At 48.9% G+C, this 11050-nt stretch overlaps 1 protein-coding gene across 1 annotated transcript; it reads left to right on the top strand.

Moving 5' to 3' along the window:
- The first annotated feature begins 3973 nt into the window (after nt 1-3973).
- Nucleotides 3974-5542, top strand: LOC119293678 (outer envelope pore protein 16-2, chloroplastic-like). The gene is made up of 6 exons (XM_037572059.1): nt 3974-4212; nt 4300-4351; nt 4484-4555; nt 4657-4691; nt 4788-4821; nt 4910-5542. The coding sequence occupies exons 1-6, from the start codon at nt 4090-4092 to the stop codon at nt 5119-5121; spliced, it is 528 nt and encodes a 175-aa protein (XP_037427956.1). The 5' UTR covers nt 3974-4089; the 3' UTR covers nt 5122-5542.
- The last annotated feature ends 5508 nt before the right edge of the window (nt 5543-11050 follow it).

Here is an 11050-nt window from a genome sequence, read left to right as displayed (position 1 = left end):
CGGTAACCTGCGCGGTTACGTGGGAACGGGCTCACCGACGATTTATTGGTATCACTTCGAGCCACCGTTTGGCCAAAAGAACGCCTCCACGCACTACTCAAGATTGCGCTCAAAGCCGTTTGCGGCAGTAGGGTGACAAGATGTGCGAGAGGAGGACAAAAGGACATGTACACATACACTTAATAAAAAAACGTTGGCAAGTAATTACCTACTACCCCTGTTCTGATTTATAAGTCCTCTTTGTATTTTTGTGCCAAATTTTGACTTGACATTTAACTAATAAAATACGAATGCATGTCGCCAAAGATTATACCGTTAGATTCGTATTTGAACATAGTTTCTAATTATATAATTATTATAGCATGCAGTAACATTTTGTTAATAAAATTTAAGGTCAAAATATGGCACAGAATATAAAGGGGATTAATAGACCAAGACGGAGGTAGTAGCACACGGCCGCTGTCTATGCAGTGCCGCAACTGTCGGCCGGCTTGTAGAGGACCATTCCCTATGTGTTCAACTGCTCTATGCATGTGGTTGCTCGCGGTTGAGGCGGCCGCGGCGCGCTCTGCTCGCATCCCGCTGGGCGCGCTCTGCTCGCATCCCGCCAGGCGCGCTCTGCTCTCTCGTCTCTCCGCGCGCTCTGCCGAGAATCCAGGCTGCCCGTCCCCCATTTATTTTCACGGACATTTAGCTTCATCTCTTGCACCATACGACAAAATAAGCACACCCACGATGACACATACAGAGAGGACATCCAGCGGTTCCAATGACGCGCCCCGTGGCTCCAATGGCGCTCCCAACGGCCTACGACGACAACGAGGGGCAGTTCAGCACGCATCACGTAGTGGACACCCATGTCAGGGGGAAGGAACTCTTGGTGGTGCACACGAACGAGCCGGTCTCGGTGGAGAGCTCCATCCAAACTATGTAGCAGTTGCTTGCTGAGGACAAGTACCAAGTGGTCGGCTTCGACCTCGAGTTCACCAGCGGTCGTGCTGGGCAAGATCAGAAGGTTGCCATCACCCAGTTGTGCGTGCGACATGACATCCTCGTCTACCACTACCACCTGGCCACAAGGCCTTGCGAGCGTTTCTCCAGGTTTATCAACTGCCCCGACTACAGTTTCATTACGGTGGACACCATCAATGATCTAAAAATGCTCAAGGTTTCGGGCTTAACCTACCACAATATAGTCAACATCCATGACCACTACAAGGTCTGGGGCAGCACCAACAACAAACAGAACTCCCTGGTTGACCTTGCCTCGGCCATCGTCGACCCCTACTACATGAAGATGAAGGATGAGAGCAAGAAGGACAAGAACGCCTGGCACAATGCCTGGCATCAGAGACTGGATGAAGACCACGTCAAGTACGTGGCCAAAGACGCGTACACAAGCTGCGAGATGTACAGGCAGATCTTTGACATGAGGAAGTGTCTCGTCCTGCCCCAGACGAGGGATCGAGCCACAGAGCAGTGGCGGGAGCGTCACAAGAAGTAGATGACTAGATGTTCTTTTCTCCTAGTTTAGAATGCATGCAATTGAATGATCTGTATAGTCACTTATGTAATTGGATGTTTATTTTAGTTATATATATATATATATCTGTGTGTGTGTGTTGTTCTTCTGTAGACAGAGAAAATCACACGGCTTATTAGCAGCAATCATATGTCTTATTATTGGTCTTCGCACATAGTTCTGATTATGGACCTGATTGCCGTGTATCACACACATCTTGTTCAGTTGAACCGTTTCTGTTGTCTTGGCTCATCGCAAACAATTCATCCGAGTGAAATGTATGCCCTCCATCGCACGCACCTTGATCTGGCTGACTGTTTCTATTGTGTTGCCTAATCATACACAGTTCATCCTAGTGAACTGTATGTTGTATATCGCACACACACTCATTTGACTGATCGTTTCTATTAATCTGGATCATCGCAAACAGTTCGTATGGATTAACCATATGCCACGCATCGCACACACATCTCTGATCTGAATCGTGTTTGATATCCGCACAGTCGCAAACAGGTCTCATTTTTTACGGTTTTCTTCCACCACCGTTTGCGATTAATGTATCGCATACAGTTTCGTTGAAGGGTCTTTGATTGGACTGTCGCGTTTGGACCATCCTGTAGTAGTGTATGTCAAGGAAAAGTGTCAAATTCAGAGGTCGTGTGATGTAACTACTTCAAGATGATGGTAAACTCTTTGCAATGACCCTAGTATTGTCCTTATTGAGCATATTCACAGTTCTTCCATTCCAGTGGATGCAATCCAGGGATTCGATCATACCTGGAAACCCTCTTAATTCTCCAAGTGACATGAGCCTTGTTGTGTTTGCGGCAACTGGTTCTCTCAAGTACTCCGGTCCTCCCGGGCCATTGTAGTAGCAAATCTAACCATGGCATCTAAGCATGTGTTGTCAGACATCCGAAGGTCCTCATCCCATTTAATTTGTGGATGTGCCATATGCAAGCATTCTCATAGCAATCATGCACTTCTGATAACCAGATAACCTAAAGCAGCCAATAACATCCTTTTTCGGTTTGAAGTAATCATCATAGGCCATCGTACCTTCATAGATGTGTTCAAACTTCAAACACAATGTCGCTGTATCCGGAATTAGCATCAGAAATAGGGCTCAAATAACGCATCGGGGGCAAAGTAGGCATCGTACAGATTCATATGCCCTCGTGCCCTATTTTGATTCAACTGTCGATGTCCCTTTGTTGAAACCTTGAAGTTGAGTACATACTCCTCCACAATCTCCGTTTCTTAAAGAATCTTCCTCACGTGCGCCGTTTCATCGCCATATTCGTCATATTCGACAAAGATCCATGAACTCGGCGTAGAAGTACTCCTTGTCTGAATCCATCATGTTTGTTTCAAAGTAAAGAACGAGAACGCCAAAATATTTGGCAATGACATTTGAAACACTTGTCGGGCATGGTGTCAGTCATGAACAACGATGGCAGCGCGGAGGGTACCTTGTCGGCGGTTCGATCCAGATATGAAGGCATGGGCCAAGGTGGACAAACACTTGGGTGGAGCGACAAAGGTCCGATATGCGGTCTGGGATGGTACGACGTGGGCGGCGGTCTCTCAGAGCATGCATACAAATTGCAAAAAAGGGACACAAATAAAACAAAAGCTCCGGATGGGATTTTGGGTGGGCCGAAGTTGTCATAGTTTGACGTGATGCACAGCCAGACCCTCCCAAAGCTCCGTCGTTTGGGTTTCTGTTGAAGAAATTCGGGCGTTCGAATCGGTCCAGACATTTTTATACTTCACGTTGGATGTATAAATTGTCCGGACCAACCGATCCAAATATTTACACGTGATTTGATGTTCAGTGTTGCGCTTGATGTTTATATGGTATAATCTAATCTGTTTCACTTTCACCGTATTAGCCGGATACTAGTGATTCTAGTAGTTTCCGTACTTCATGTGTCGTCGAGTCATGGATACAGAAAGCAAGAAAATACAATGTAGTATTAAAAATTGTTGTCTGAATTAACTCATATGGTTAGATTTTTTGGGTGGAATCAATCCGAGAAGTTGTAGATTTGACAATGGTGCTTGTATTTTTTTTCAGACTTTTCAAAGATGTTCGCTATGAGGGCATCTGCGGTTACACTATGAGGCATCTACGGTTACTTCATCAATTTCAATATATTTTCAGCCAATATCTTAAAGGTGCTCATATGGCTACATATGGATGAATGAGTGTACGGCGTGTACGTGAGCATCCGCGATCGTATGTCAAAAAAAAAAAAATTGGTGAACGGAAAAACGGGTCAGACGTGGGATTGAACAGATACCCACGAGCGCATGTTCCAGAAGAGCGCCACGAGTAACCGCGAGAGGCCACGCGTCCGTGGCGCTGGCATACGTGTCGTGTCCGGTTCTCAGGTTCTGGTCGTCTCGCTGTCGATGTTCCTACCTCGGGCTTCAAAGAATCAAAGTTCACTCCCTCGTTTGCCACCACTGTACTACAGTCTACAGTACACGCATAGCTTGCAGTGCTTGTGCTTTTCTCCGTAGCTTAGCTTGGCTAGCAGAGCAGAGGAAAAGGAGCAAAGATGAGCAGCCACGAGGCGCGCAAGTTCGTGGAGGAGGTGCGCGGCCTGGAGAAGAACTGGATGCTCGACCTCGGCCACCCGCTCCTCAACCGCGTCGCCGACAGCTTCGTCAAGGCCGCCGGGGTACCCATTCTGCTATGTACAAGTGCTAGTAGATTTTCTCCATCGTATGATGCGTAATTTGTGAAGATGATACTTCTGCTATGACAGATCGGCGGGATACAGGCCGTCACGCGGGACTCCTACTTCATGGCAATCGAAGGTAACAAACCATTTATGCTAGTGCCATTAGAACAAGTTCTTTTGCTTACTTAAGAAAGAACTACTGCTGCGGCTGCCGGACTATGTGGAGGGCTAACTCTGTTTTTGGTCCTGGCTCGATTTGGTTCTGCAGGCGAGTCTGGGGGCACCGGAGCGGTGTCGGGCGCCACCGGCAGCAGGAAACGGACGTTCCCGGACCTCAATGGTAATTCCAATTTTCACCATCGGAACTAATTGGCGGTTTGATTTACAGAGTTTAGACTGATTCACGTATGTTTCCTTCTCTTCTCTTTTTTGATTGGAAAGGAGGGACGAGCAACAGCAAGTCAGCAGAGGCTATGGTAAGGAAGCAACGCCCACTTCTTGCTACCAAGAACCCGTCATTTTGGCACTGTCAATCCTTGTTCCTTAATCATATTTTCTGTTGCTCTTCTCAGGTGAAAAGCGTCAGCAAAGAGTCGTTCCAGTGGGGTAAACAGTGCTCCCCTTATAATTTTGTTGATGTTGTTGCTGGTTCTTGAGGTTGCCGAGCTTTGTTAACGTTGCAGACTCGATGCAGGGCTCGCGGCCGGGATGCACTCCGGCCTCACCTACGGTCTCGCGGAGGTGCGCGGGACCCACGACTGGAAGAACAGCGCGGTGCCGGGCGCCGTCACCGGCGCTGCGGTCGCGCTGACCTCGGACAACGCTTCGCACGAGCGGGTTGTGCAGTGCGCCATCACCGGCGCCGCGCTGTCCGCCGCCGCCAACGTGCTCTCCGACATGGTTTAGGGAGTTCATTCATATGATACCACCCGATGGCCCGGCGGAATGGACTTGTTTAGGTGACGTGTTGTTGCGACTTGCGAGCGCACTTGTCCTGTGTTTCCTTTCTTACGATCTCGGTGTAGCCGGTTCAAATAATAACTGCCATATCTCCTTTCATACAGAAAGGTTTGGACGGCTATTCGCTACGTCGTTGGTGGTGTTAGGATTTCATGAAGATTAAAAATGATTTGGCCAATGGGAAAGATGAAGTGTTCTTCTTTTATCAAAGAGCATTGCTAGGCAGCCGAAACTTTTCACACAATAGTCAGCCGGCGGTTCCCATCAGGCCGTTTGTAAATTTGATGCTATCTCACGGTGCAGAGTTTTGTATCGGCTGCGCATTGGGCACAACATGTCAGTGTGCACATCAATTTCGTCTATCAAATGCGGTGTTTTAGTACGCTTTCTTGACGTTGTGATTGTATTATTGATTGACTAGGAAAAGCGGAAAAATATACCATACCCTTTTTTTCATGAGAAACTTTCAATCCATTTATCTTCAATCATGGTAGTATAAAAAACATCAAACATAATAACAAAAATTACAACAACAACAAAATCCTTACAAGAGCCCCAAAATGATCCTTACGGGAGCCCCAAAGGATAACCGTTGGTTAGTTGCTTCCCTAAACGACAACAACAAAGATTACAATCAGATCCACGCATCGCGAGCCGAAGGCATATGGCCATCATCGTCTCTCCTTTACTCGAGCTGGGCAAAACCTGTCTTTTTTTTTTAGAACATAAACGTCAGAGACGTCCGGCTTTAAATTAATAAAGCCCTCAACAATAGGCAGCGTGCATACATGGAACAAGACCAACTAAACGGCAACCGAAGCTAGGAAGCCAAGTTTCGAAGAAAGCCAAAAGGCGAGAGCGGAGATAAGTGCATTACATGGCCTAGCTAGCCAGAATAACGAGCACGCAGGCTCAAAGTAGCGGGACCAAAAGGACCACCTATCCCTATAAGGCAGCAGACGGAGGAGGCGATGGGGCTCGGGACACCGAGTAAACGGTGCGGAGCCGCGCGATAGCTTGTCGATGGAGGTCAGCATCCTGTTGTCTTCCCAGCGGAGCCCACTGCTGCAAGAATAAGATGCATTTGAAGATAACATCAGCGGGGTGAGAGGGAAACGCTCCCTCAATAGTAAACTTGTTACGAATATGCCATAAGGCCCATAGCAAGGCCGAAGCACACGTCCACATTATCCGGTGCAAAGAGCCCGGGATTGAAGATAAGTAAGACACAAGCTCAGAGCGTGAGCGTGGATCCCAATCCACCCCAGCGGCCTCCCTGACCGCACTCCAAGCAAACCGCGCCAAAGGGCAGCGAAAGAACGCGTGGTCAGCATCTTCCGTGTTATGACACAAAGCGCACGGTCCGGAAGCAGGGCCATTGTGCTTAGCAATATTGATAGAGGTAGGGAGGCGGTCCTGACATAATTGCCAAAGGAAGACCTTAATTTTTAGCGGGGTTCGCGCCTTCCAAAGTCCCGTGGCTGCCATAGGGGCATGCCCGCGGCACAGCTCTCTATACATTGACTTGACGGTGAACTTGCCAGAGCCCGAAAGTCTCCAAGAGACCTCATCTACGGAGTCCGATAAGCTTACGGTCGCAGTCATAGCCCGCAAGTGATCCCATTCGGACCGCTCCGGTCCCACGAGCTCCCTTCGGAAGTATATGGGGGGCGGGGTGGTGCTGAGGGCCGACGCCACCAGTTGATTGGGCTCAACCGCGATGGAGTAGAGATGGGGGAACTCAGACCAAAGAGGTTGCTGGCCAATCCAAACGTCATGCCAAAACCGGATGGAGCGGCCGTTGTTAACCGTAAATCTCGCGCCCCTGGCGAAGTATGGTTTGAGGAATTGGATGGAGGTCCAGAAAGGTGACCCGAGAGGAGATGCCTCAAAGAAATTCCCATGCGGGAAGTACTTGGCACGGAGGAGGTCAATCCAGAGACCGGTCCCTCCCTGGGACAGCTTCCAGATCCACTTGCACATAAGAGCAATGTTCATCAGCTTAGAGTTGATGACTCCGAGGCCCCCCTGGGCTTTAGGTCTACAGACGGCTTGCCACTTAACCATGTGGTACTTCCGTTTAGGGCCCGCACCTTCCCAAAAGAAACGTGCCCGAGGAGTGTCCATTTTCTTATGGACCCCATCAGCCAACAAGAACATACCCATGGCAAACATGGGTAGGGACAAGAGGCTAGAGTTAGTAAGGATTAGTCGTGCCCCTGATGACATAAATCGACCTCTCCATGGACATACCCGGTCCGTCACCTTAGTGTTGAGAGGTTCCCAATCGGCAATCGAGCATTTCTTCTCTGCGATCGGGAGGCCGAGGTAGGTAAACGGGAACTTTCCAAGCTTGCAATTCAGCAAGTTGGCCACCCGTTCATTTTCGACCGCGCCCATCCCTATGGACACCACTTCACACTTGTGGAAGTTAATTTTTAGTCCGGACATAAGTTCAAAACACAGCAAGATGGCCTTAACCGTTGCTATGCTGTGTGTGTCTGGCTGAAAAAGGAGTAGGGTGTCATCCGCATACTGTAGGTGCGACACCCCTCCCGGAATCAGATTGCCGACCACTCCCCTGATGTGGCCAGCAACGCGAGCTTTGTCTAGCATGGCGCCCAAGGCGTCTGCCACAAAGTTGAAAAGCAACGGTGAGGCTGGGTCCCCTTGACGCAGCCCACGCTTGTTGCGGAAGAAGTTCCCTACTTCTCCGTTCACCGCTATCGCCGTTTGGCCTCCCGAGACCAATTGCATCATACGGTGAACCCAAACTGCCGAAAATCCTCGATCCAGAAGGGTTTGTCGGAGAAACTCCCAATTCACTCGATCGTATGCCTTCTCGAAATCTAATTTCAGAAGTATTGCCGGATGGCGACTATGTTTGAGCGAGTGAACGATCTCTTGGAGGGCCAACGGGCCCTCCAAGATGTTGCGACCACGAAAAAAAGCCGTTTGGTTCCTACTAATAATACGGTGAGCCACCGGAGACAAGCGCGTAGAGCAAGCCTTAGAGCATATTTTGAACGGGACGTTGATAAGCGCTATGGGGCGAAAAAGTCTAATGTTGTCCGCGCCGTGAACTTTGGGGATAAGCGAAAGAACCCCAAAGTTAAGGCGCGAGATGTCTACAGTACCCCGCATAAACCCGTTACACACCTCAAAAATAGGCCCCTTGAGTACTTGCCAAAAAAATTTGAACATCGCCACCGGCCACCCATCCGGGCCCGGGGCCGTGTCAGTTTTCATCCCAAGGGTCGCGTGGTCGATCTCCTGAGGGAGGAAAGCAAGGCCCAAGCCTTCATTCTCTTCATCCGAGACACGCAGAGCGGGATCCCAGATATCCGCCCGTAGGCGAGCCCTGCACTCCTCCCTGGAGCCCAGCAACTCGATGTAGAAATCGTAAATGTGACGGACAATATCCTGTTGGCGAAATAGGAGCCCCTGCTCCGATTGCAACCTCAGAATGGCGCACTTACGTCGCCGGCCGTTGGCATAGGCATGGAAGTATTTTGTGTTTGCGTCCCCTTTGAGCGTCCACTTTATTCCACCCCTCCTTTGCTAGTACTCCTCCTCGGCACGAAGGAGGGCCTCAACCTGGGCCTCAACAGCGTACCGCTCGGCCCAGTCTTGCTCCGAGAAGACCTGTACGTCCGCAGCCGCGTCCATACGGGCGAGGTCCGTCACCAAACGAGCTCGGAGCAGCTTATCCGCACGGCCCTGGTTGGCCCCCCAACCTTTGAGAGCCGCGCGTAACCCCGCCCCTGCGGAAATCCAGAAATCCATGGGGCCTCTCGCATGCCGGATCCGGGCCACACAGGACTCCCATTTGGAAAGGAAGATTTGTTCAAAATCCGGATTTTCAAACCATGCAGTTTCAAAGAAAAACCGTGGGCTTCGTTTTAACCGGTCCTCCCCCGAGGAGAGGATTAGAGGAACGTGATCCGACCCGATCCTCGTTTCAGCGTGGAGTGAGAACATGGGAAAGAGCATCTCCCACTCCGCGGACATAAAAACACGGTCCAGCACTGACCGAACCGGTGTGAGTTGCTTGTTTGTCCAGGTATAGTGTGCGCCCACGCGAGCCACTTCCCTAAGGGCCATTGAAGCAATCGCATTATTGAACATGGACACCCTTGTCCAGTTAATAATCTTGAGTTGGGCAAAACCTGTAGTAGATAGTCGAACTTGAAGCCTCTCCTTTGTTGGAGCCAAATAAAACTATCAAAATAGTTGTCCAAAAAATAGATAAAATGGATGTATCTGGAATTAAAATACGTCTAAATACATTCATTCCTCCGACAAGTATTACCGGACGGAGAGAGTAATAGATAGTCGGACTTCAAGCAAGGGACGATTGCTGGAGCCGGACAAAACTTGCAGTAGAAAATCGTCTCTTCCTTTCTGATTCTGGAGGCATACAAAATTTGCAGTAGAAAGTTAAAGAAAAGTTGTGCTAAGACCCTAGAACCAACACACCAGAGCAACAACCATCGTTGAAGAAGAAAGCCGTAGATCGGACGGATTAAATACCACACTTCCTAACTTAATAACCATAACTTAAGATCTAAATGAATGACGTTCTTTATTTCAACAGATGATACCACATCTGTATTAATTTATTCGTTAAGGAAAGTCGTAGATCGAAAGAATCAAACCTGTAAATACCACAATCACTAACTCAATAACCATTACTAATACATAAATAGTTCTACGTTCTTTATTTTAACACATGGTATCTTATCTTTATTAATTTAACCTCGGTCTTATCCTTTCGACGATGACCTTTAGTGATCACACAATCATAACACGTTTGATTGTTGTCAATCATAAGGCGTCTCTACCAACATCAACAACATGCTTTCTTTTTCTGTAACGTGCTTTCTGTGAGGTTTTGACGAAGCATGCATGTGTGGTTATAAATTGTTTTTTTCTATCTTCCATCTTGATTTTTGTTGAGGCGTTCATTCCAATCCGGATCGACAAAAAAAGGGATCATGCGTAAAGGTTAAGATTAGTCTTAAGCAATATTTTGAAATGCTTAACGGCATATTTAGATTCCACAATTTTTCTAATAAAAAATATATATAACACATATTTTTCTAATCAAATTCCGTAATCATGTTAAATTTGGAGGTAGAGTTTAAAAGAAACAAATGTATTTTTTAAAACATTCGGTATGCACTACTTGTTAACCAGGGTTCCTGCAAAAGTGAAAATCTGACTTAAACCTAGCCTGCGGGTTGATTATGACAAACATCTAGGGTCTTATGCAAAAGAAAAAAAAATCTTACTTTAAGTTGGACCGCGCGCGTTGATTACCCGAAACATCATGGGCGTGTTTGATTGTCCGCATGCAGCCCAACCAGGCCCGCACGAGATGTGCGTGGCCTGTTTGGTTGGCTAGGCTGCATGCGATTCGTGGCCCGCACGAAACTTAAAGCAGGCATGAGCCTGGCCCGGCGGAAACTACCGAATTGGCAGTTTCTCGCCAGTCTGGCTCGACACGGCCATGCGTGCGAGGATGCTGCACGCCTCGGGCAGCGCAGGAGACGGAGGGGACGTCTCATAACTCCCCCCACTCTCTTGTCACCGCCCCGCCCGCACTGTTCCCACCGCTCCTCTCTTCCTCACTTTCCCTCCCTCTCCTCTCCTTCGATGGCTCCGCCTCGCCCACCGTCGTGCCGTCCTCTGACCCCGTCGACCAGCGCATCGCCAGCAACCAGGAGCGCTGGGTGGCCGGGCTCCAGAACTCGGGCAGGGACCTGGCGTCGGTGCTACAAGCGTTGTCCCCCATCTGCTGCCGACCACCACGAGGGTCAGCCAACGCGGTGTCGGTCGTTCCTGCTCCGCACCGTTTCCGAACCTCATGGTC

This window comes from Triticum dicoccoides, chromosome 4B (assembly GCF_002162155.2).
Source record: "Triticum dicoccoides isolate Atlit2015 ecotype Zavitan chromosome 4B, WEW_v2.0, whole genome shotgun sequence".
Classification (NCBI taxonomy): Eukaryota; Viridiplantae; Streptophyta; class Magnoliopsida; order Poales; family Poaceae; genus Triticum; species Triticum dicoccoides.
Note: the sequence above shows the minus strand (reverse complement) of the source record. Positions and strands in the feature narration are given on the sequence as shown.

What these genes read in the sequence shown, in the direction of transcription:
- LOC119293678 (XM_037572059.1), top strand. Translation starts at nt 4,090, where the DNA reads ATGAGCAGCCACGAGGCGCGCAAGTTCGTGGAGGAGGTGCGCGGCCTG. An exon ending in GCAAGTCAGCAGAGGCTATG is followed by an intron (nt 4,692 to 4,787) that starts GTAAGGAAGCAA and finishes TGCTCTTCTCAG; the next exon opens with GTGAAAAGCGTCAGCAAAGA. An exon ending in CAAAGAGTCGTTCCAGTGGG is followed by an intron (nt 4,822 to 4,909) that starts GTAAACAGTGCT and finishes GACTCGATGCAG; the next exon opens with GGCTCGCGGCCGGGATGCAC.